At 51.8% G+C, this 24965-nt stretch overlaps 1 protein-coding gene across 1 annotated transcript in view; it reads left to right on the top strand.

Annotated features, from left to right (window-relative positions):
* CACNA1G (calcium voltage-gated channel subunit alpha1 G) overlaps positions 1-24965 on the top strand; it is a 144400-nt gene that overhangs the window by 23694 nt on the left and 95741 nt on the right. Inside the window, exons 2-3 of the mRNA XM_058817397.1 lie at positions 21823-21934; positions 22433-22566. Coding sequence (XP_058673380.1) covers positions 21823-21934; positions 22433-22566 — 246 coding nt within the window. The remainder of the gene's footprint in view (positions 1-21822; positions 21935-22432; positions 22567-24965) is intronic.

Below are 24965 nucleotides of genomic sequence, written 5' to 3'. Positions count from 1 at the left end.
TGTGGGATGTGCTCCATTGACTTCCCAGAGAAAGATCAAGGCTAGCTGGGGTCCTGTTCTGCTTTGCCCCACTTGGGTACAGTATCTGGTTCTGGACCCGTTCTCTGAGTTATTCTGGGCTTCATTGCAGGGCAGAGTCCCTGATGTGAATCTGGTGTGCAAGGCAGGGGTTGCAGGCTGAGCAGGGGGTCCAGCAGAAGCAATAACCCAGGAGGATGCTGCATGCCAGCCCTCAGGTTTGAGGCCATCTTTAAAAATCGCTGCTCAGAGCACAGGTGTCTGTGGAGAGGAGCAGCCTCTTCCACCCCGTGGGAAGTGCAAGCTGTCCTGACACCTCCAAAGGCATCCCTGGGAACAGAGTGTGGAAGGAAAAGGTGCCAGAGGCAGGGAAAACCCCCATGAAAGCTGGGAGGGAACAGCCAAGCTGCTTCCTGAGCCCTGGCACGGGGCACTCACCTTGTGGCAGGGAAGGAAGGGCTGGAAGAGGATGGGATCCCTGGGGGGTTGTTATCCAACAGCCCCTCGTCTGACTCTCATCTTCCGGGCCCCCTGCCAGGATGGCTCTGGGATGTGCATCTGGGATTGGCAGTGGGAGTCTGTCCTCCACAAGCATTTCTCTGGAAGCTCTTAGCATTAGCCATCACCCTGGTGCAGGGCAGAGCCCTTGGTCCCTGTGGGGTTTTAGGGCAGGTGTCCGTGGGCAGAGGGTCCTGCTGTGGCTGTGCTGGGCTTTGGCAGTGGCTCTAATTGTGCCTGAATTCCTCTGAACCACAAGTGAAATCTGCAAAAATACAGAAAGTAAACAGCTCGGGGCCAAAATTCCCAGCGTTTTAGGGAACCTTCCACTAGAAAAAGTTTCTGAGCTGCTAACAAAAGGTCTGCCTCTCCTCCAGCCTGCCTGTGTGAGGACCCCCTGCACTGGGAAGGGTGCAGCCACAGTGCCATGGGGCTGTGCTGAGAGCTGGACTGACTTCATGCCTTGGAGCAGCTTGAATATTTTCTTCTTGTTGGATTTTTGTTGTTGTTGTTATTTTGGTTTGCTGTGCTTTTGGTTTTGGGTTTCTTTTTGTCTTTTTTATTATTCCTTTGCTGCTTGTGTCTGCCAAACAGGGAGGTTTTAATCTCCTTCTTGCAGACTGTGAGAACAATTGCCAGGATGCTGGAGTGACCTTTGCTGCAGAAATAGTGGGAAGCAGTCCCCCATTGCAGCTCCCTGGCCTGTCCTGCCTTGGGGAGCTCTGCTCACCCTCATCTGAAGGTGCTGGAGGGGGAAGAGGCTCTGGCAAAGAGATGAGCAGCCCTTGCCTGTCCCTCCCTGCATGCTGGCAGTGTCTGAGAAAGATTCTGTCCCCTAAGTGTGTCCCCAAGGGTGAGCATCTCTCATGCTCCCCCCATCCTCCCTTCTCACTGGTCTGGTGCCCAGTCCCTGGGTCACGCTGACCCTGAGGAGCTCTGGGCAGGGCTGTGACAGTGACATGGACACCTGGGAATCTCTGGGGCTTTACTGCACCCACACTGCTCCCGGTCAGCCCCGTCCCCAGGGAGCTGGGTGGCTGACTGGGTGCTGCACCTGAAAAGGTGGTAAATTTGGAGGAGAAAAACCAAGTTGTACACATGAGTGCATCAAGAGGTTTTTGGGATGCTCTCCATGGGAGAAGCCTGACTTTCCTGGGAAACATCCCCGCACTGGACCCACTCTCCCACCCACCCACAGATAATTCCTAGTGACACCTTCCCCTCCTGCTAGGGATGGTCTCCTGACCCTGCAGCTCCATGGGGCAGCTCTGGTTCCCTTGGCCTCTCCCTGCAGGTCAGGCCTTTCTCTGGCTCTCCTCCAAGTCTTTGGATCAGCTCTTGGAAAACTAAAGCCGTAAAGTTTGCCCCAGCTGGAGTAGGAACCCGGAGTGGCTGGCCTGGGAGGCAAGCACTGGACCCAGTGGTTATTTATAATGCAGCAGTGAGGTTAAAAATAACAGAAATTTGAGCTCAGGAAGTTGTTTTGGAGGATAAGAAACTTTTACTTTGGTATTCAGATGCCAGGTCTAGTGCTGGCCATCCTCTGTCCCTGATGTCCCTGTGCTGTGTCCCTTGGGGGTCTGCAGTCCCTTCCTTCTTCCCAATGCGTTGAGTCCTGTTTTGTGTCTTCAGGAATCATCTCTGTTCCCAAAGAGAGGAGGAACATCGTGGGAAGCCCCAAACCTGTGCTGTGCCAAGTGCAGGGGTGAGCTGCCTGAGATGTTCTGCTCAGGGGTCCTGGTGGCTCTGGGGTGGGGACAGTGTGTGCTTGCAGTTCCTGTACATCCCCCTGGTCACGGTTATTGTCACTCTGTGTGTGGGTCAGAGGGGTTCCCACCCCTTCTCCCAACCTCTGCACTGCCAGCCAGGCACACCTTGAGCCCCTGGCTGCCCCTTCCTGGCAGCTGGAGCCCTTTCAAAGCCTTCCTGGGGCATTCCCAGCTGCTCTCACTGCCAGTCATGGCTAGGATGCAGACTGGGAGTCAGATCCTCCCCTTCACGTTCCTGGCATCCTTGCAAGGGAGAGCCAAAGGGTTTTGCCACCCAAAGCCTGAAGCCGGTTGGTGTCCCCCGTGACACAGTGTCCCCCATAACACAGTGTCCCCTGTGACACAGCGTCCCCCATGACACACTGTCCCCCATAACACAGTGTCCCCTGTCACACAGTGTCCCCTGTGACAGTGCCCCCTGTGACACAGCGTCCCCTGTGACACAGTGTCCCCCATAACACAGTGTCCCCTGTGACAGTGTCCTCCGTGACACAGTGTCCCCCATAACACAGTGTCCCCCATGACACAGTGTCCCCCCTAACACAGTGTCCCCTGTGACAGTGTCCCCCGTGACACAGTGTGCCCTGTGACAGTGTCCCCTGTGACACAGTGTGCCCCGTGACACAGTGTCCCCCATAACACAGTGTCCCCTGTGACACAGCGTCCCCCGTGACACACTGTCCCCCATGACACACTGTCCCCTGTGAGACAGTGTCCCCTATGACACAGTGTCCCCCTGACACAGTGTCCCCTGTGACAGTGTCCCCTGTGACACAGTGTCCCCTGTGACACAGTGTGCCCCATGACACAGTGTCCCCCATAACACAGTGTCCCCTGTGACAGTGTCCCCTGTGACACAGCGTCCCCCGTGACACACTGTGCCCCATGACACAGTGTCCCCTGTGACAGCGTCCCCTGTGACAGTGTCCCCTGTGACACAGTGTCCCCTGTGACAGTGTCCCCCATAACACAGTGTCCCCCATGACACAGTGTCCCCCATGCCACAGTGTCCCCTATGACAGTGTTGCCCATGACACAGTGTCCCCCGTGACAGTGTCCCCCGTGACACAGTGTGCCCTGTGACAGTGCCCCCCGTGACACAGTGTCCCCCTGACCCCCCTTCCAGCCCACTGCTGCCTGAGACACTGAACCTTCCCAAACCCCTGTGCAGGCACGTTTCTTGGCATGGATGTTTTATTTTGCTTCAGCTCAAACCTTTTCCCTGTTGACACAGTGCCAGTTTTGCTCCAGGTTTCTGGGCTGAGCAGGGGTGACCTTTCCCGTGTTTGCTGTCTGGGTTTGGGATCCATCAGTGCTCAGTGAGGCCGTGGGCAATGGGGAGCACCCGGCAGGAAGAGCTCCCTGGCAGGTGCAGAGCCACCTCCCCTTGTCATGTCCGTCCTCCTGGCCTTGGGCCTGTCTCCTTGGACCCAGCTGTGTCTTGTTTTCCTGATGCAGAGCCGTGTGGGGAGCCAGGCTCCCCCTGTCCCTGTGCCTCAGAGCCAGGCAGTGTCTCCTCAGCCAGGCTCCCTATAGGGGGTGAATTTCGCAGTGAAGGACTAGATGTAAAGGGCTGCTCTATCCCGTCTCTGCATCACTACCAGCAATACAACCCTCTATAAGCAGGGGAAAAAATCCCCTCTTCTGCAGGAGGGAACTTCAGAGGTTAATGCCAGGATCATATCCTCTGCACGAGGGTGCTGTCCCCAGCCTTGTACCCAGGGTATGAGGGTACAGCCAGTCCTGCCCACCTGAGTGAGGAGAGTGTCCTCTCACTGGCCTGGGACCCACCACAGGTTGTTCCATCAGGGTGCACATTTTGGGGAGTGGAGCCAGCGGCCACACAGCCACTTTGGCAGCATTTCTAGCTGAGCAGAACAAGGCAGGGACGGAAGCTGGAGATGAGCTGGAGGCTCCATTTGTGACAGCAGTTCCTGTGGGATTCATGTGGACTCGCCTGTCTGGTTCTGGATAGCAGAAGCGATGTGTTAAAGTCTGTGGGGGCTGTCCCAGAGCATCACCAGCCCCTTTCTTCCCACTAAGTCCAAGCAGCACATGGAGGCCAAACTTTGCCATTTGTGATTTGTGAGGAAGAGAACTCGCTAACGTTACTTTTTGGCAAAGTCTTGTTGAGTACTCCTCGAGGGTGAAATGAAACGGGGTCACAGAAGGGTTTAATTTGGTATGTTGTCCTTCAAGGGGAGGAAAAGTCAGACAAGAAGTTTTAAACATTTTATAAAAATATCCACATGTGCTCAGCACAAAACTCACCGTCTTTACCTAATTTAGAAAATGACTTTATATGGAGAAAGATTTAACTCTGCTCCATGGAGGAGAAGAATAATGAATACGTCTGCACCAAATCGTGCTGTCATCTGAAGATCTCCAAGTGCTTTCGAAAGGGTTGGAGAGAAATAATTGTTCTTCTCTTCCCTGGTTTTAGAAATTGAGGCATGGGATGAGAAAGCCTGAAAAGTGCAACTTTCCTGACTAATTTTAGCTATTTGAAGTCCAGATCTAAGTACCTAAATAAATGACCTGATTTTAATAGACAGCTGGTCAAGTCTCCAGGGTGAAACCTGGAACGAGTCAGGCTCCATAGGTCTGCAAAGGGAGCCTGGGTCTGGAAAGGGAGCCTCCTTCCCTTAATTTGACAGTCACCACAAGCCTTGCTCAGATTTAGGATAAGATGAAGCTAACGAGAAGGAATCTATCTGAATTTCTTTGAACTTAAGAGAAAAAAAAGAAAATTTCTGTTTGGAGGAGCCTTGTTGTAGCCATGTGAGTTCAGATCCCTTGGTGTCTCTCGGGGACAGAGGCTGGATCCCTCTGGGTCTGGGAAACAAAAGCAACCCAGGCTTTTCTGCCCTGTTATCTCAACCCAACCTCTGAAATTTATTTAGTAATAAACAGTGCAGATAGTGAAGGAAAAGAAGGAAATGAGTGAAGGACCTGCACTATCCTGAGCAGCTGAACTGCTCCTGGTGTGGGGAATTGCACAGACCATTTCCCACCCCTGCAGTGGTGGTGGGGCTGAGGCTGCTGGCCTCAGCTCCAGTCCTGCTCCTGCTGCCCAAATATAACCCAAAATCCCTTGAAAGGAAAATGTGATCTCTCTTTCCCAGCTGAGCAGTCTGCTGGGTCTCCAGGGTCAATCTCACTAGGAATGAGCAGCAAAATTCTTGCCAAAGTGGAGCTTTGAATTAGGTGGGCTTAGCTGGGATCCTAAAGCTGAGCAAGTTGAACCTGAGGACAAGTGGGGGCTGGTGAGTTGTGCTCACAGTATTCTGTTCTGGAAGTGTATTCTGTTCCCAAAGTGCCTGGCCAGGCTGGGAAGATGCTTCCCACGGCTTGCCCTGGAGGGGCAGTGGAGATCCTTGGGGAGATGCTGGCTGGGTGGTGATGTGAGAAGAGGGCAAAATACCTGTCTTTGTGTTTTGCATCCTTGGACAGCCCTGAGCTCACTTGTGCACCTCTCTGTGTGCAAGACGAAATTATAATTTAATTATGTGTGTACAAGACCAACTCCTTCTTTGTGATCAAGGTCTTGTCTGATGAGTGAGAATTGTAGTAAATATTTCCTGTGACCAAGGGCTGGTGCAGGGCTCCAGCACCTGCATCTTCTTCTCTGCATACCACAGCTTGCTTTATTTTCATTCTGTCTTCCTGCAAAATCACCTCTCTCTGAAGAGGGATAGCTGGGCTGATCATGTCCAGAGCTGTCAGGTGCCCCTGAGACTCCTCCATCCCAAATCTGCATTGCCTCAGGATGGAGCTCACAGTGTGACAGGCAGGGCTTAAGCAAGAATCTGGCTGCTCTGGTCATGGCTGGTGCTGGCAGATTCCTGCCCGATTGCCCTGCCAGAGCCCTGGGGACCCATGATGCTGGAATATTTTCCCTCAGCAGGAGCAAGGCACTGGGCACCCAGCAGCTCTGGCATGGAAAAGGCACCCAGGCTTTGGCATTTTGCTTTCTGCTTGCTGTCTGATGGCCCCATGCCTGGTTTTTTGCTGCCTCCCCATTTTGTTGAGTCTGGACACGATCCTTTGTGCTGCAGGACCGTGGGCATTGCCAGCAGGGCTGCCTGGCTCTCCTGGTGCTCAGTGGGAAGCAACTCCACTTGCAGGTGGCTACTCTTGTGGGAAACCCACCTGCCTTTGCTTGTAATTTAGAGACATCTCCCGCTCAGAGTGCCTGAAATGCACCTCCTGGCCTGCTGGCACTGAGGGCAGGAGGAACTGTGGCTGTGACCCAGATGAGATGGGAAAGACCAGATCAGGGGAAAACGAATTTGGACGTGCAGAAGTCCCCTTGATCGGGACGGTAACCTCTAATCCGCTCAGTTCTCCTTATTTACAGTTGCCGAGAGGGAAGGCAGGAGAAAAGCAGCCTGGCAAGATACACAGAGCTGATCTCCTTCCCCCCAGCTGCTTTGCTCTCACTAATGTATTTGCTGGCAGCGCTCGCTGTCCCCGGAGCATTTTGAGCTTGGTCGGAGCAAGTGTTCACAGCCAAAACAGAAGTGTCAGAGCAGGCACAGGACTGGCAATGGCTGGGAGTTGATTGGAGCCCCCAGCCCCTCCATACAGGAAGCCTGTGGGGAAATGAAGTGCTGAGCCCTTGTGTGTCCCCTCCTCAGCTAGCACAGATGGAGATACAGCAGGGAAAACTTGCAGGCCCTGACTGCAGCAGGGTCCCTCAGCACCTACAGGGTGTTTCTGCTGAGGGAAGGGACTGGGCACTGGAGCGGTTCTCCCAGGCCATACTGCTTGAAAAGACTCCCTGAGGAGCCCCAGGGCTGCTTTTCTCTAGCTCAGGACTCAGTAAGATGAGTAGAGACATCTGAGAGCGCTGTCCTGTACCGGGACACGATGAAGGACAGAGTCCTGAGGGAATCGATTTGGTTGCACTTTGCAGTGTTGCAGAGGAGATGAAAATCTCCTCCAAAATCTCCTACACTGTAAAATGAGGCATTTGATACCCCAGGCTGCAAGCACGTGCTTCTCTCCTGAGCTTCTCTGGACCTGGGCTGTGCTGGGACAGTGGCATTCCAGTGCCTGCTGCGGAATATTCCAGTATTTTTAGTATGGCCTGGTGCGGTCACTGCGTTTGTTACAGGCAAAAGCAATGAGAATTTTATGAGTTATAAATGTATTGTGCCTGAAAGCATCCATGTCCTGCTCAGCTCCATACGTGCATATACTTCTTCTGCACCTCCTGTCCTCAGCCAAAATATCTTGTCTCCTTGCAGGCTCAGAGGGAAGATAAATATTAGCACTTAAAGATGCTCTGATCTGAGTTTCAGTCTGTGTTGCTGTTGTTGTGGTTAAAAAACACTTTTTCTGGCTGCAAAATTCATCAGGGTCCAGTCTCCAGGGTTCAGAGGGAAACCGGAGCAGCTGTTAATGAGGGAGCAGTAATATCTAGAGCTCATTTCAAAGCAATAATGGGATTAGAAACGAGACAAACATACATTGGTCCCGTGCTTGATGGTTTTATTTTCAGCTTTTTTGTTGCTTTTCACTTTATTGGTTGGAACATCCATTTTGCATTAGACAGCAGATGATGAGATCACATGGGATCACAGAGAGCTACCAGCAATGGGCTGAGATGGGGAAGTTTGAGCTTTCTTGGCCATTTCAGAGAGTTTTCAGCCCACAGAGCAGGAGTTAGAAGTGCACAGGGAGCAGGAGCGGACAGTGAGGCTGTGATGGAGAGGGAGACAGGACAGCGAAGGGCAGGAGCTGGAGACTGCAGCCCCTTTAGTGAGGTTTGTAATACCTTATTAATGGAAGAGAAACTGCAATTTTTATTTTGTGGAAATTCTTTTCTTCCACATTAAATTTTAAAGCACTTTGCTCCCATTATAGTGTCCTGCCAGAGCATGCTGCTGGCTGGGAGGAGCTGCTCTTTGAAAGGTTTTGGGAGAGCCCGTGTTTGCATCCAGGCTGGGGGAGCAGGGCAGGGGTGCAAGGTCCTTCTCTGGGGCTGTCACCCCAAACCCAGCCCTCCTGTCCGAGTCTGGGCTGGGGTGTGAAAGGTGCCAGGCTGTAGTGGGCTGCATGCCCTTGGTAGGTGCAGGGGCTCAAGAAGGGCTTGCCTACACCCAGAGCTCTTTTTAATTAACTCCATGTGCAGGGACGTGTGGATCCTGGAACAGGAACAAGGCACCCTTATTCCCCAATAAGCTTGTCTGCACATGGAGTAAATCAATAGCAGCTCATCAGGAGCTGTTGCTGGCTGGAGATGCCGCCTAAGGATGAGTCACATGCAGAGAAGGGGTCAATATAAAAAGAAAAGGGAAAAGAAATCTGAGGTTTGAGTCCAGACCTGGACTTAGGAATGCCCATTGTGTTGCTGGTGTGCCAAACCAAAGGGCTGGCTTTGTACTGTGTCTTCTGCCCTGCCTGCTAATCCTTGTGGGTGGTTGGAACAGAATTTTTCACCTTGATCCCATGATTATATGCTGTGCTGTGAGTGCCTGAATATCAAGACTCTTTGTGGCTTTTAGTTGGTTGTGGGTTAGTCCCACTGAGCTCCAAAGCAAGTGGTGCTGGCCTTGGGCTCCCAGTGAGAAGGCAATTGAATGGGCTGGGACTGAACAGCTCCAAGGATATTTTGAAATGCCAGAGGTCGTCCCTGTTTCTTTTCCGAAGGCAAAGTGAGTGAGGCTCGGATGATGTGCTGGAGATTGGGAACCTGGGGAGTTGTGTACATTTTTCATGAAGCTTTTTGGGAGATGAAAAGCATTAGAAATCATTTGGTTTAAGGTTCCTGAAGTGACCAAATGCCTTGAGTGAGGCTTATCCAGAGCAGCCTGAGGCTGTTCCAGGACACAGCAGTGTGCAGGGCCAGATCCAGCTGCAGAAGTAGGGTCTAGTAAAGGTTTTGGAAAGGAAAGGATGAATTGCTTCTTACTAGGGGCTGAGTGCCAGTTGTGTTTCTCACCTCTGTCCCAGCCCAGCAGTTGCTGATGGTGAGGGTCAGGACATCTGCACCAAAGGTGCCCAGTCCCCCTTGGCAGGATAAAGATCCCCAAAGTGACAATTTCCGCCCAAATGTTCTCAAACCAGTCTTGCTCCCAGTTTTCTCAGTAAAGATGAGCTGTGGAAATGGAGCCTTTGCAGCTGCCAGGGTCTCTCTGCCTGATTTCTCTCCAATATCAAGAAGATCCCAGGGTAGTGGGCACCCAGCAGTTGCCAGGGCTTATTCTGCAGGAATGAATGAATGGAATAAATCCATTTCAAATGCCAGGTTTTGACAGAGGTGACAGGCTTTAGGAGGTGGCAGTGGCTCAGTCCCTGCTCTCTCTTTGTAGAGGCTTGACTCTGTCACACCACACTGTCGGGGCTGCCAGCACAGGAGGAGCCATTGGGGTTTGAGCTGGTCCCTGGCTGCTGCCAGAGCCCTTTCAAGGCATTACAAGTCATGTGCCATCCTCTCGCTGAGCTCCCTGGCTATTGTTAGCTACTGTTGAAACCTGACACTAATTAAAGAGGGTATTTTGTGTTTAATAAATTCCCACTTGAGTCATGCCAGCAGGAGGGCCCTGGCCAGATACCTGCCAGTGTCACTGCGGGCTGGCAGCCCTGGTATAGTTCTCTCTTAGAGTCTCCTGCACCCCTCAGCCCTGTGGGTGCTGCCCCACAGGGGTGCATATCCCTGCACCATGGCAAGCTTGTCTACCTGATCCTTGGAAAGAAAAGTCCCCTCCCTGTGGTAGCAGCACCTTGAAATACCCGGAGGGATCTTCAGATGCTGGGAGCAGGCTGAGCATCCCTGGTGACATGTCCCATCCTGCCCCCTTTGCTGCCACCCCAGGCAGCCAGCCCTGTGCTCACCCTGCTCCCTGTCTGTTCCCATCTTTGCAAGGAGACACCAAGGCGCTGTCAGGGAGCTGAAAGCACCAAACTGCTGCCAGGCCCCAAAGCCCCAGGAGCTCTGGAGCACTGCTGCATCTCAACTGCTGGGAAGGTGGGGAGCTGCCCCCGCTGCCAGCCAGGCTTCATCCTTCTCCTTCCCTTTCCTTGCCTGGAGGGGAGGCTGGGCGGGTCTGTTTCCCCTGGGAATACCAGAATCACTCGGACCACCGCTAGCAGCAAGCGGGGTGCTGGCAGGGAATTGCAGGAGTAGAGGACACGGCTGGCTCTGTGCCCCTCTCTAGCAGCTGTCCTTGCTGGGGCAGAGGAAACCAGGGGCAGTGCCATCCCTGCAAGCAGATTCCACAGGCTGTACCTTAACTTTTGCAAAATAGCCACTTTTGTAATCTTTTCTAAGACTTCAGATATTTCATCTAACATCCATCATGCAAACCCTCTGCTGCTTTTTGTGCACCTTCCTCCACATCTACCTTTGTGTTTTGGTTTTTTGGGCAATGGGGTGTGGCATGTATAGTGCATCACATCTGAGTGTAGGCCAAGGTTTGGGGTGGAGCATGTGGGGTGAATCCTGCTTTTAAGCTGGTCTTGCCCTGTTTGCCTTGGCTACAGCTGTGTGAGTGTGTGAGATGGGAGGTGTTTGGGGTGGCATTCCCTGTGTCCACACAAGTGCCACAGGAAGGCTTGGCTCCCGTGCTGAGCACCATCCCAACCCTACTCTCCTGCTTCTTCCTTCCTCTACCACCTCCCTCCTTCTCCTCTGTGAGCAAGATGCTAATCCACGAGTTCCTGCCATGGATTTGCCTGCAGGGTTCAGTTGGACCAAACACCCAACTCTGCTGAGCCCCTGCTCCAGCTCCTGCTGCCCACAGTGGCTCAGCCTGGGGAGAGCAGCTTCCTGCCCCTGGTCATTCCACATAAGCCTGGGATGGATTTTAGTCACTGTGGGGTTTTGACGTGCTGTCAGGATTTTTCCGTTCCTGCAGACAAGTGTTGCTTATAGATACCTCAAAAACTGAGTCAGGTGCACCAGCATCTCCCAGTGAAGTCACGGACTGGCTGCAGCCTCTTCCATGCCGGGAAAAAGGCAGGGATTGTGGGCTGGGGTAGCCTTCACCTCCACTTCCCCACCTGCAGAATTCCCTCCTTGCTGCTCATCTCCATTGTGAAAGCTCTGTGTTGCTTTCACTGGAAACATCTATTTTTCTTATTTTTATTGATTGTAGACTTCAAAACCCAAAGTGTGTAAGATGGTTCCAGTCTAATTAGTACTTAACCTGCAACAAAATATTGTATTTTACATTGATTTGTTTTTTTTTTTTTTTAGAAAGGAAACATTGGCTCAGTTTCTAAATGAAACACTTTAGCAGGCCATTTGGAAAATCATCATCATGTTCAGACTTTGTAAACATAATTTCTTCAATATTCTTTTTCCCACAACTTGCAGCCGGGTAAGAAAACATACACAAAAATTGGTGGGTGGTTTGAGTGGCCCCAAAGCTGTATTTCTCCAGCAGCACTCTGAATGGAAAGTTGTCCCCGGCATTGGCTAATGCCAGCCAGAAAGTGAGAAGGGCTTGGTTCTCCCCTGGTCATACACAGCTCCCAGAGCAAGGTTTCCTCAAAGGAAGCTCTCCCTCAGTGACCCTTCCAATCACAGCAATCAGGCCTTGCCCTCAGAAACTCCTGGGGATGCCCAGGCCAGTGTCCCCAGGTCAGGGCTGCAGTGAAGGGGAAAGGAGAAGGTGTGGGGACAAGGGGTCTGTGTCCCCCAGCTCTGCTTTAAGCCATTTGGACCCTTCAGAAGTGATAAGGGGCCCTCAATCCTTTCTGCCCTGGCTTGTTCCATAGGCTTAAAATGATTCTGGGTTTGTCCTTGGATTTGTCCTCTGAGCTTTTTGTAAGGCTTGGCCAGGTTTCCTGAGGGACTTTGAGCTTGTACCCTTTTGCAATCCAAATACTGTGCTGGGGACATGGAGGGCACAGCTGCAGCAGATGTGGCCAAGAGCTGGATGCTTTTGGCTCCTCTTGGAGCCACTGCAGCCAGGATTCTGCCTCTCCTCCTGTCTCACTTTTTCCTCCGTGAAGCCAATTTGGGGAGTGCAAATGGACAAACCCCAAAGCCCCAGAGCTTCTCTAGGGGCCTTGGAAGATGTTTGCCTCAGTGCAGTGGACACGTGTCTCTGCTTGGTGAAGGAGGGTGGGTGGAAGGTGCTGTGGAATGTCCTCATTCCTATTTGCCTTTTGGGACTTCTTGGTGATGACTCTGTGGGTCTGGCAGTGTGGGGTTTTCTGGTGAGGGCTGTGCTGTGCTTCAGATGCTCTGCCTCTCTGGGAGAGTTCCCTCCCACATCCTGCGCTGTGCCATCATTTCCCTGTCTGTCACAGTCTGCACGTGAGCACCCCTTGCCCAGTGTCTCTGGATGAATGGGAATGGGCTGAGTGCAAGGCCAGGGCAGGGTAGGAACAGTTCATGTGTCTGCGATGGAAATGGGCTTGTTTGTTTAGCTTGCTCACCAAGAGCTCTTCCTCTGAAGTTTCCCCTGGCCCTCAGTCAGCAGAGGGAATTCCCTTTCCCTCTGCCCAAGATCCAGCTGGATTGCTGCAGGAAACATGCAGACCAGCTGTAATTGCTGTCTCTCCCCATGTTCACCAGGTTTTGTGGTCCTCACTCGATGCCATCCTGCCTTCCACTTGTCTGGGTGATTAGGGATGTGCTGGATTCATCAGCAGAGGTGGTGGTGATCCTGCAGACCTGTTCCATCTCCTGCACTGCCCCAATGACATTCTCTACCCTGGATGAATCTTTCATGCACTTACTTTGTGTATATTTGATAGGCTGGGATTTGGTTTCAGCTCATGTGGGAGTTTGGGGGCTCAGAGGGCTGCATCCTGCAGTGGGATGTGGCTGGTCCCCAGGGAAGAGGTGTGTGGAGGGCGGCAGAGAGCCTGTTCCACCTGTGACAGGCAGGGTGCTAATCTTCACAGGGAATACTTTGGCTTCACAAGGAATATTTTGGCTCTGCAGGTGTGGGCACAGAGTTTTCCTGGCCAAAGAGGGTTAACCCAGTGTTGGTGGGAGCAGACAGTGAGCTTGTCAGGGATGGTAAGGGAAGCAGAGGAGCTGCCAGGACAATTAGCACAGGCTTGTTCTCCCCAGCACGTCCCTGGGATGTAATCAGCCCGTCAGTTCCCTGGCTTTATTAATACATTGGTATTTGGAGGTCTTGGCTCTGTGCAGTGTGGTGCCTGCCAGCCAAGCCTCTGCGGGAAGTGGGGGTTCAAGGTGGCATGTCTCTGGGCATGGCAGTGCCTCATTTTGGAACCCTTTCAGGTTTCTTCCTTGGGGACTGATGGCAGAAGAGGAGGAGGAGGAGGAGGAGAGACATTCCCTCCATCTGTGCACTGCCCTAGGAAGGGATTTAAATCACAGGTTTGCAAAAAAGAGGAAATGTGCCTGATTTTCGCAGGCTTTGAAGCCTGCAGGAGTCTCCTGACAATGATTCCCTTCCAGCTTCAGGCAGGTCTGGCTCAGAGGGGATCTTCTTCCCTGGCCATGGAGCCAGGCACTGTCATTAGGGCCTCCATCGTGGGGCTGGGCAGCAGCAAGGCTCAGGCTGTGCTCCTGCAGCTCCCAGTGAGTGCAGGCAGGAGAGTTTCTGTTCCCAGGGTCGGTACCCTGGATCTCATCTACCCTCTGTGCTAGCAGCAGAGAATGAGAGATGCTCTTGAAGGAAATGCATCAATATTAAAATATAAATAATAAACATAGATTAAAAATCCATATATACGCTTAGGACTAGTTTTATCCTCATCCATCTTTCCATGAGTCTGGGAACTCCTCTTGCCTGTCCTGTCATTCTTTCTCCCTCCAGTGTGAACTTGTCTGACCACCACAACCTCCTTGGCACGGCAGCCCTGATGCCACATGTGTGGCCATGCAGAGCCATCCTTTCAATTCCTTCATTTCACCAACTGTTACATAAATCTGCTTTTATACTGAACTTGTGGACGTCACTGGAGCTCTGTCCATACCCATAACATCACTGTTTCCATGGGAACCAGCGTACTTCCAAGGGGGAAAAAGTAGAAGGAGACTAAAAAAGGACAAAGAAGGAACAAAATAAGACAAATACGTGACATATCCCAACTATGTGTCGGTGTAGGATGTTACAAAGATTTCACTGCAACTTGTTTAGGCAGCCTTGCATAACAGTTTTTGTCTTGAGTGTAGCAGCAAGCAGAGTCACGGGTGGCAGAAACTCAATAGTATCCCAAATATCCGGGGTCCCTTAGTGAGGAAGAGATGGCTCTGGCAGCTCTGCATGAGGTGCTGCTCTGTGTAAGCAGCAGGGGAAGATGCATCTGCACGTGCTGCAGCATTTCCCTGGGTTTCCATGGGCTTTCCTCTCTCCTGGAGTGTGGCTGGGGCTGTGCACTGTGGGCAGGTGGCACTGCTGGGTGTTGTGGATGTGTCTTGGCACCACTGAGCTTTAGGGGCACGTGCTATTAAGGGATATTTACAGTGAGTGAGTTTAAATATATTTATCTGGGGGTTTAGCGTCCATCCACTGTGCACTTCATAAGGCATGGTGGGAGAAAAGGTCTTAAATAAGTTATTGAGCCTCAGCAATGGCTTTGGCATATTGAGATTATTTTAACTGGTAGCCCCTGACTCCCTGTGGAAGACCTGGCTGTTAGGAAGGATTTTACTGTTCATGACAAGATCTTTGTTAATGCCACGTGTGAGCTGCTGGGAAGGAGCCCATCCCCTGGCTCTGTCACAGGAGGTGAGGGCTGGGGCAGGGGCTGAGCTGGGGGCTGGCAGGGACAGGGCTGGGTACAGGATGGGGACATGCTCCCACCCCTGCAGCCCCATTCTGGTGGGGTGAGTGGGAGGAGTGCCTGTCCCTGAGCCACCCAAATGTTAGCTGAAGGTGCCAAACTGTAGGGAGAGGGAGCTTGGGGGGAAGTTGAAGCTTCTGTGGAGCTTTATTTGGGCGAGTGAGGCTTCACCTTCTTCTCTTCTGACCTTCTCTCCAGGAGATGCAGGGCAGTGGGAGCTGGATGGTGCCTTTGGCTGGCGAAAGAGCTGGTGAACTCCATGGGGCTTCCACCTGACCCATCCTGCTGAAGCAGGGCTGGGGCCATGCACTGACCTTTTGCACCACTTCATTTTGGGCTGTTTTGGTCACTGCTCTTGGTGCTGAGGTAGGCATGAGGAGGAAGGAAGGACTGGGATGAGAAGCCAAAATAAATTTAGCCTAAAGTGCTCCTGCTTGACATATATTAATTATATTAATTATATTAATAATATTAATTATATTATATTATATTAATTATATCATATAATATAATATCATATCATATTATATTATATCGTACTATATTATATTATATCATGTCATATTTATTTTTCTAAAGCACCCATCCTTGCAGATGCTGGTGCCAGAGCCAGGCTGCCAGCAGCCGAGCCCTCCCAGATCAGGAGTTAATTGCAACCGGTATGTAGGGCTTTTCTTAAAAGCTCCAGCTCCTGAAATTTGGCGATTATGCAAGTCACTCAGCTTGCAGGATTTTTTTATCTTAATTTTTTTTTTCTCTCTTTAAGCAATAAGATTTTAAACCCTTCTGGTTGCTGGAAAAAAAAGCCCTTAGAGTAGAAATCTAAAAGTTTACAAGGAAACAATACTGAAATTGTAAGACAAATAAGAACCTCATCAGGGTTTCAATTTTATATATATATATATTTATTTTTTTTTTACCAAACAACCTTTTTTGTCACTCCCCATCCCCTCTAAATATGGCATCATTCTTTGCCTCATCACTTGAGTGGCTGAACAGGGCTCCTCCACACTGCTGAGCAAATCCTACCTCTTCCTTCAGAGGTGGCTGCATCTCACAGGCACAGGAGAGCATCTCTGCCTGCAGCTGATAGTGCTGATTCTAAGTCCTTGGGAGAAGAATGATAAGATGATTGCTCCCTGAAATCCCCCTTTTCCTCCACTTTTGGGCTTTACAGTCCCTTTTATGTGTCATGGAGCCACTGGGGACTCTGTAGTCTCACCAGGACGGGAGCAGAGTGCTGCCTTTCGTGGCAGAGGGAAGCAGCCAGCAGTGCATCTCTTTGAACATCTGCAAGCCGAAATGAATTAGAGATGACATTTCCAAAAACACTGCCACGAATAATCAACCTGTTTTGGTTTCCCAGGTTTAATTGTGAGGCTGCATGAATTAAAAGAACCTCCTGTGTCTGTCTACACTGGGAGGGAAAAGGTTCTGAAGAGCTGCAGAGCAGTGATGAGGCAGGGATGCTCCTGCCGAGCTTTTGCCCAGCTCAGAGCCTGGGCATGGGGATGTGCCAGGCTCAGTGGGGTCATGCCAGCTCCTGGCAGTGTGTCCTCAGCCTGCCAGCTGCAGTGACCCGGCATAGGAACACTATCTGAGCAGTGCTTGAATTTTTAAACCCCTTTGTGCAGCCCCACTGGAGGAGCCTCATAGCTCTGCTTTCCAGGAATGCCCTGGCGATGGGACTCGCCTGGCACAAATCCCTGCAGACCGCAGGGCAGGAGGCAAGGGCTCCATCCCACGTGTGCCATGAGCGTGCCGGGGCTGCCGTGCCTGCAGTGGCTTTTCATGCTGCCAGGGAAAAGCAGGCCTGCTGCTGCTGTGCTGCTGTGATGCTGCAGGAAAGGCTGCAAACCCTGCAGCATCTCCCCTGCTTCAGCCTGAGCTTGTGTCCCTCAGAGGGATAGGTGGGAGCAGGCCTGGAAAAGCATCTGGAAGGGCAAAGCTGTAGGGTAGAGACCACAGTGTCGCAATGACACTGGGGGCAGATCCCTGCCAGTGCTTGGCTGCAGGTCAGGGAGGTGGATTCACTGGGTAGAGATACTTCAAGAGCACCTCTGGCATTGCTGCGTCCACAGATGTGGAAATACTTCCTGCAAATGCTAAAAGTAAAATACAGAGGCTGGTCTTGCTTTGGAAGGAATGTGGTAGGAAAAAAAAAATCTAATTAAATGTACAGGACTGTGATGGGAATCCTATAACCTTTAACTGGGCATGGCATGAAGAGCCTTTTCCTGTTGGCTTGGTGCAGTGAGAGGCAAAGCTAGGAAGGGGTTATTATTTCCATCTATGAGGCAGATTAATTCTGAGAACTTTTAACTTCCCTTGCAAACGGCCTAAATTAATGTTTTAGGATTTTAGTCCCTGCCTTCTCCCACCCCCCCAAAGGCCAGGCCCTGGAAGTGCCATTATGCTTCTGTCAAAGGGGCTATTTCTGGAATTGATGATATGAATGAAGCCTAAAACTCCACTCTCATTAACGTCTGCGGCTTATCCCGGTGTCACTCCTAAGCTGGTGGGACTTGGTGACACTGCAGGGGAAGGCTGTCATTTCAACCCAATTTTCATATCACATTTGCACAAAAATTTCCAGGCCTTGCCAGCGCTTTCCACACATTTGTCAAATCCCAGCCGCTGTCCCAGTGAGTGAGGCTTCTCCTGGCACAGAAGCGACGGCTGTGGGTGCTGATGGAGGACGTGGTCCTGGATGGGATCTCTGTGTTGAAACGACGACTCCTTGCCCTAGAAAACAGACAGCAGAGAGAGCCCAGTGCCACCTGTGTGGATGCAGGGGTTTTATGCATTGCTGTGGTTGAGTTTCATTGCGTGGTACAAGCCTGCAGCCCCTGGTGCTGCCCCTTGCCCACGGAGCCCTGCTCCCATCACCCTGCTGTGCCTGGGCTGGGGGCAGAGGGCTGTGCCACCCCCTGCAGCAATGGCAGCATGTGTCCTTGGAGCTGCTGCTTGGCTGGAGAGGGGGAACAGGGGTCAGGAAGGGAGAGAGAGGGATGCAGGGAAGGAGGAGAAGGGGAATGGTGGGAGCTACCTGGGAATAGCAAAGCATCAAGGGAAGAAATAAACATTAATCCCACAGAAAAGTGTGTGCCCCTGTAGAGCATCACCAAACGCTCCCCTCCATGCTCAGCTCAGTCAGTGGCACTTCCCCAGGGAAAGGGAACCCAGTCTCTGGGGCACAGAGGTGTCTGCTCTCCTCAGCCCCGAGCCAAAGAGTCCACCAGGAGCAGTGCAAGTGCTCCACCTCCTTGGAAAGAGTCCAGGATGCAGCTGGACAGAGCATCTCATCTGGTTACTGCTGCCCTTGGGCAACAGATGCTGATTTAATTCACTCACGAGTGAATTTGATCCAAACTTTTGCAACCAAATCATAGCAAGCATAATGCAATATCTTTCTCTTTTAATTATATTAGGCTGGGTAGTGTTGGCTAATTGAATCTGGGACTCTTGCCTCTTAATTACAAAAGGTCAGGTGCTGTGAATCGTGGGCAGGTGGCACTGGGACCACTGGTGATGGGGAGGGGCTGAGGGCTCCTGATCTGTGAAAGACCTCCTTTGGTAACGAGTGAGTGACTTCTGCTCATTTTCCTTCTTTTTTTCTTTTGTTCTCTCTATCTCATGAATTTTAAGTCAGATTACAACAGAAGTGTTACTGTGAATTTCTGTGTGGCAGAAACAGGTTTTTTTTTTAGTTGAAAAGAATCTGCGAGGACTTTGGCTGCCTGCCTTGAGCACATTGATGGTAAAAATGTGGATTTTTAAGAATACGCTGGGATGAGCAAGTGACCCTTAAAAGTGGTGACTTCTGACACCCATCGGGTGGGGTGGATGGGGTAATCACCCGCTGTGTGGTCACGAACCCCATTATTAATCCTTTTTCTCTTAAATATCAGCTCTGCTTGGTGAGAGGAGAGGGCAGGACCCTGAAGGCCAGCTCTGTTCCCAGTAAATATTTACCTCATGCAGTGAGGGCTGTGGGCTCAGCGCGACACTGGGTGGTGGCAATGCCGCCTCTGCCCCTGCTTTCAAGTAGTCTCCTCCTCACCTGAACTGCTGGCCAGGGACCAGCACTGTCTCTGATGCTCCCCCAAAGCTGCTTTGCCCCTTCCCTGCCTGCCCTGCAGCAGTGAGAGGCATTCAAAAAAGCACCTTCTGCTTTTGCTAATTGAAGAGTTTCCCTTTGTCAGCCTCTCGCTCAAAGGAGGGTCGGTACAAAGCCATAGCCAGCAGCACTTTGTGTGCCTCTGAAAATCCCATTAGCAGAAGAAAGAGCTTGAATTTTCATTCAGCTGGAAAAAAAAAAAAGGGGGGGGGGAAAAATAACACCCCCCCCAACCTTCTGATGTATCAGCTGCACATTAACATACTGCCCTCGGCACTGCTGGGGTGCCTGTCCCGGGAATATTTAATCAGGGAGAAGTGTTATATTGGACTGAAATGTATGTGCTTCAGGGAGAAATGTGCTGATAAGTGGTCTGCAGTTAAATTTGGGGTAAAAAAACCCCTCTGTCCTCATCAAATAAACCCTCCGCCTCCCTGGGTCCCCCTCCCTCTCCAGCTGTTTCCCTGCCTGCAGATGTTTGTTCCTGCAAGACAAGTTGGGATGTGGGGAGGGCAACCCTGAGATGGGAGGACAGGATAGGATGGAGGGACCTTCACTGCAGCCATGGTGGGCAGCATGGGGGAGCCATGGCAGTGCCAAGGTGGGAGGTTCTGGCCCAGGGTAGCATGTCTGTGGGGAGGTTGGGGCTGCTGGCTGTGCCATGGGGACCTTCTTGGCATACAGATGTGGCTCTGGTCCCCAAATCTTCCTGCTGGCCACAGCTGGTGCCCTGTGTGGGGCAGGTTGTGGCATTTTGGGGGGTGCACTCTCCTGACTTCCTTCCACTTGCAATCAGTCACTGGTACCAGTGCCAGCACTCTGATGATTATTGAGGGACATCTGAGCCATGGTGCAGACTGTGGCACGCCAGGGAAGGACGGGGTCTTTGGTGCCATCATGTGCTCTTCCATTTCAGCCTTTGCTCATCCCTCTACGCCAGATATGGGGCTGTGGTGGGCTTGGCTCTGCTCAGCTGCCCTGGGTGAGCATTAGGGCTGTGCAGAGTCTTGGACAGGGAAGAGGTGAGATCAGAGTGGCTCCAAGCTGATGCCCACCATGGTTGTGTGCCCGTCTCTCTGCTTGCCCAGGAGTTTGCGGTCCCCAGCCAGCATCAGCAGCTGCTTACTGGGCCAAAAGCCCCCCCAGCTGGGATGGAATGTGTGGAGGACATCCACATCCAGTGAAGGCTCTTGTCCACTGCCATGGAAGAATTTGAATGGATCTTTGACTGTCTGGGGACTTGTCCATCTGTCTCCGCAGGTCCTGACCCAACCAACCCAGCTGTCCTGGGACATCCTCACTTCCCTGCTGCATAACTTCACAGCCTGTACAGGTGACATTCCTTCTGTCACCCCTTTGGGATCATTCAGGGTCATTTTAATTCTTTATGTTCCCAAGGGCTTTGCAGCTCCTTGCTGGCAGAGCCCTGGACATGGCTGGTTCTGATGGGGAACCTTCCCAGGCCCCCAAACTGGGGATTCTCTTCAGCAGCTGCCCCTTCTCCTGGCTGCTCTCCATGCCTGCCCCCACAGGACTATATTTAGGCGAAATATCCCAGCCCATAGCCCCACCCTGACAGTTGAAATGTCTGTCCCAATATCCTGTAAACATTTCTCCTGATTAAAAGATCCAGATTGTCGACAACCAAACTGTGACTCAGCCCCATGTGGTTTTCCAGGAATTCACCCAGGATGGGTGGCAGGAGCTGCCAGCCCCAGGCCTGTGTGCCCTGGGTGGAGAGGCACCTGCTGATTCATCCTCACCTTCGTCTTCCCCAGGCAGATAACGCTACAGCACGGGCTCCTCAACACCACCCGCTGCTGTGCTGCAGTGAAAACTCTCGTCTGTCAAGGGCCATGCTTATTTTCCTGGAGCAGAGAAGCTGCTGCTGGCACTCAGGCAGGAGCATGGCCCTGCTGTCTGTGGGTTCTGGCAGTCGAGAGGGTGTTTTTCATGCTAGGCTGGAAGATAACCCCATCACCACACTGAACCAGTGCCTGGATTTCCCATCTCTGTGCTCCTGGAAATGCCCCCAGAAGTATGCAGGAATTGGGTACCAGGTTTGAACCATCCCTATGGGGATGTGCTGCAGCAGCACACTCTATTCTGCCCCAAAAGTGCATGCAACATCTGTCCCAGCAGCTCAGCTCTTTGAAAATTGCTCTGAGAGGCAGGAGGCAGGTAGGGATTGGGCTCTGCTGGCCCTCCCTTAAAGGCTTTTAGGCTGTTCATTAATGGTTTTGGCAGTCTTGATTTGGATTGGGAATGAAAGTTTAAGCAGTGGCTTCGAGGAAACACCCCTGGGATAAGCTGAGACATGGTTAATAGAAATTGTAATGGTAAAGTGCTTTTCTGTAAAACGCTAGGAGAGGAAATTAATGGTGTGGAGTTTTTTAGTTTTTTTCTAAAAGTTGATATAATTCATTTAATTAAATGTTTTAATCCATCACATCAGCACTCAGCACTCTTGCCATGCAACTTCCATTTTAGAGTGGTTTTCAGATCCGCTGCAGCCACTGATGGCAGCATGGTGAGAACACCTGCAGGTATCTCAACATGCAAACTCAGAGAGTGCCTCATGTAGGGAAGCTGCTCTGCTCCTGGCCTTAAAGACCAGGAAAAGCTTTCCAATTCAGATGTTGCTTCTTGTGGATGCACCTCTGGGTCTGCTGCCTCCTTGACAGGTGTGTGCAGATGGTTTGAGAGGGTCAGCATGCTGGTGATTCTGCTCAACTGTGTGACGCTGGGCATGTTCCACCCCTGCGAGGACATCGCCTGCGACTCGCCGCGCTGCAGGATCCTCCAGGTACAGCCCCAGAGCTGCTGGGAGCTCAACAGCAGCCCCAGGTTGATGTGGAGAGGGAAGGAGTGAGCTGACTCCAGCCACGGTGGTGTGTTGTCCCAGGATGTTGGTTCCTGCCTGCACTGTCTGTCCTGTGAGCCCTTGGGAAATGCTGGTTTTGGTGCTCAGATGAGAACATGCAGCGCTGTCAGGCAAAGCCCCTGCCAGGCTGTGCCAGCCCCAGCCTAGCTAAGCCTTTCGTGGAGTGCTTGGGGAAGGCCAACCATCTAGTGGTCAGTGAAAGCAGAGCCCAAACTATGCTTGTCCATTTTCCTGGCACTATGGGTGCTGTTGGACCATCTGGGCTGGGCCCTGGACCACAGGGCTGCTCTCAGCACAGCTTCTTCCCAGGGATTTAGCTTTTAGAGATGCAAGAGGAGACCTTGCTAGACTCAGCTTTCTAATTCCCTCCCTTGGAGCAAATGTGCAGGAGCATCCCTCCTCCCTTGCTTTCTTTTGCAGAGCTTTGATGACTTCATCTTTGCCTTCTTTGCCGTGGAAATGATCGTCAAAATGATTGCACTGGGGATTTTTGGGAAGAAATGCTACCTGGGAGACACATGGAACCGCCTGGACTTCTTCATTGTCATTGCAGGGTAGGTCTGGGGAGGCAGGTCCCCTTCTTCCTGAGTCTCTGGGTTGTCACTTATGGCTCTGCTCAGCAAGCACTGGGTTTGGGGGAGCAGCTGGTGAAGGCTGGGGGCTGGCTGGTGCTGATTGTTGGCATTGTCCATCCCAGCTTCCCTGCAGGGATCACTCCTGAGCTGCAGCTGCCCCTCTGGTGCTCCCAGCAGCTGGAGGGAGAGCTGATGCTCAGTGCACGGGCAGAGCAGGGCAGGGTGACAAAAGTTGTTTGTGGTGGATTTTGACCAGCCTGGGGCTCCTTTGCTGGATACTGTGCTTGGCTCTCTTCCCTCCAGCCCACCAAAGGTTTCAGGTTCCATGGTTGGAGTGGGCAGCTGGGAGCATGGAGGGCTGTGCCAGGAAGGATCATTCAATGAAACATGCACAATTTCCCTCATTATTATACTTTTTTTTTCCTTGAGGGAAAGTGATCAAGTTCGCCTTTCTGAGTGTTTTCCTTTCAGAGGCACCTGGTTTGAATTAAAGGGTCTTCCAGCATCTGAGAGTCTCCTGGCAGAGGCTGCAAATACACATGGAAAGTCCTTGGCCACTGGCCACTGAGCTGAGTTTCTTAGATACACAAATTTCTTGCTGGCCCTTGCCTCCCTCCCTTGGCACCAAGACCCCCAAGACTTTGGGGAAAACAGTTGGGTTTTGCCTCTTTTGATAGAGCTAGGGATCAAATTTACTAGATTTTCTTGGAAAGAAGCAGAGGCCCCTCCCAACTTGTTTGCCTGGCATAGGTTTGGTGTCCCAAAGAAAGGGGCAACAGCCCCTTCTTGTTTGGTCCAAGAAGGGACAACACCTTAATGAGTTTTGCTTATGGTCCATTGCTGGCCTCACAGGGACATGGCCCATGCCTCTGCTAATCAGCTGGGAGAAGTAAAACAGAGGTTCCAGGTCTCTCAGTGCATCCTTGGCTTGAAAAATTCATTGTTTCAGAGGTGGAAAGGTTCAGTGAGCTTCAGACCCAAGAGCTGTATTTGTCCCCATAAACCTGTCCTCTGCAGGAAGCCACAACCTCCTACTTTCCAGCCCCACAAGCCTCTGGCTCCTCAGTTAGGAGAAGGTTCAGGGTTTCCTCTTGAAATGTCTGAGCAATGTTAGGGACAGCAGTGATGGGATGCTGGACCAAGAGGGAGCCACAGGTCCAGTTAGGTCTGGTAGGGTTGTAGACACCAGCAGCACATCCAAGGGATGGAGCTTGCTAAGCCACCTTTATTTCGTCTCATTTGTTATGTCTTATAGTGGAATTAATTGTGATGAAGAGCCCAACCCAAGCAAGGCCTGACATCCCGTCCTGGGAAGCATGGTCACAGATGCTGGGCTGTTCCAAACTTCACTGTGCCAGGGCACTGCCACCTTGCCCTCCCAGCCTGGTCCTGCCTTTGCCTGTTGATCTTCCAAAATCTTTGGAGCCAGACTTAGCCCTGATGACATTCTGTGGGGACCCACCATGATGGGACCTCACTCTAGAGGGACACCAGCCGGGACCATTCTTATTCCTAAGCCAAAATATCACGCTTCTCTTTGCTTAAGCAAAGAGATCTCTGCACAGCTGCCGCACCTGGCCAGGTGTTTGCATATGTGAGAGTTATCTCCTTCCTGGGCAGAGCTGCATCGTGGCACAGATCCCCCTGCAGCAGCTGCTCCCCCATCCCCATCATGCAGAGACATTTTTTTGCTGCAGGATTTTGCAGCAGGGTAGCCTGACCCTCTCGTGCCTTCTGCCAGGTCGGCTTTGCTTCTCACTAAGTGATGGCTCTTTCCTCCATGTGCATGAACTGTTCCCATCTGGGCCCCGTCAAAACCAATTCAGCTGGCAAAGGACCTAACTGGATTTAAATACAAAGCAGAGCCTCTCCTCCAGCACTGCTCCCTTTTGCTCCCCTTTTGTGCCCTTTTGCTTTTTTCCAATCCTAGCCCGTCCATCCTGGAGTGCTGCATCCTGCTCGGAGCATTGCTGCAATCCTGGGGAGCCTGCTGAGGGCCAGGGAAAGCTAAAGGGGCTGCAGGAATGGGACACTGCTGAAGCAGAGAAAAGAAAAAAAAAAAAAGGACTCAAGCCCTTAGTAGACCTAAGATATCGGTAAAAAACACCTATAGTGTTTTTACCTAAATGCTGCAGGGTCAAATCCCAACCAGACAGAGGGAAATTCCTCAGGTAGCCCTTAGTGCAACTGTTTGGTTCCCAGTGGGGCAAACTACCCCAAGGAGCACCCAGCCCATGGTGCTCACAGCAAGGAGCAAGGGATGAGCAGGGCTCTGCATGGAGGAGTCCTGCATCTGAGCAGGTGTCAGGAAAGAAGCCAGAGCCAAACCAGGGTCCTGGAGAGTGCAGGGCAATCCTCAAAACCCAGCTGGGTTTGCT

The sequence above is a fragment of the Ammospiza caudacuta genome, chromosome 19 (assembly GCF_027887145.1).
Source record: "Ammospiza caudacuta isolate bAmmCau1 chromosome 19, bAmmCau1.pri, whole genome shotgun sequence".
Classification (NCBI taxonomy): Eukaryota; Metazoa; Chordata; class Aves; order Passeriformes; family Passerellidae; genus Ammospiza; species Ammospiza caudacuta.
Note: the sequence above shows the minus strand (reverse complement) of the source record. Positions and strands in the feature narration are given on the sequence as shown.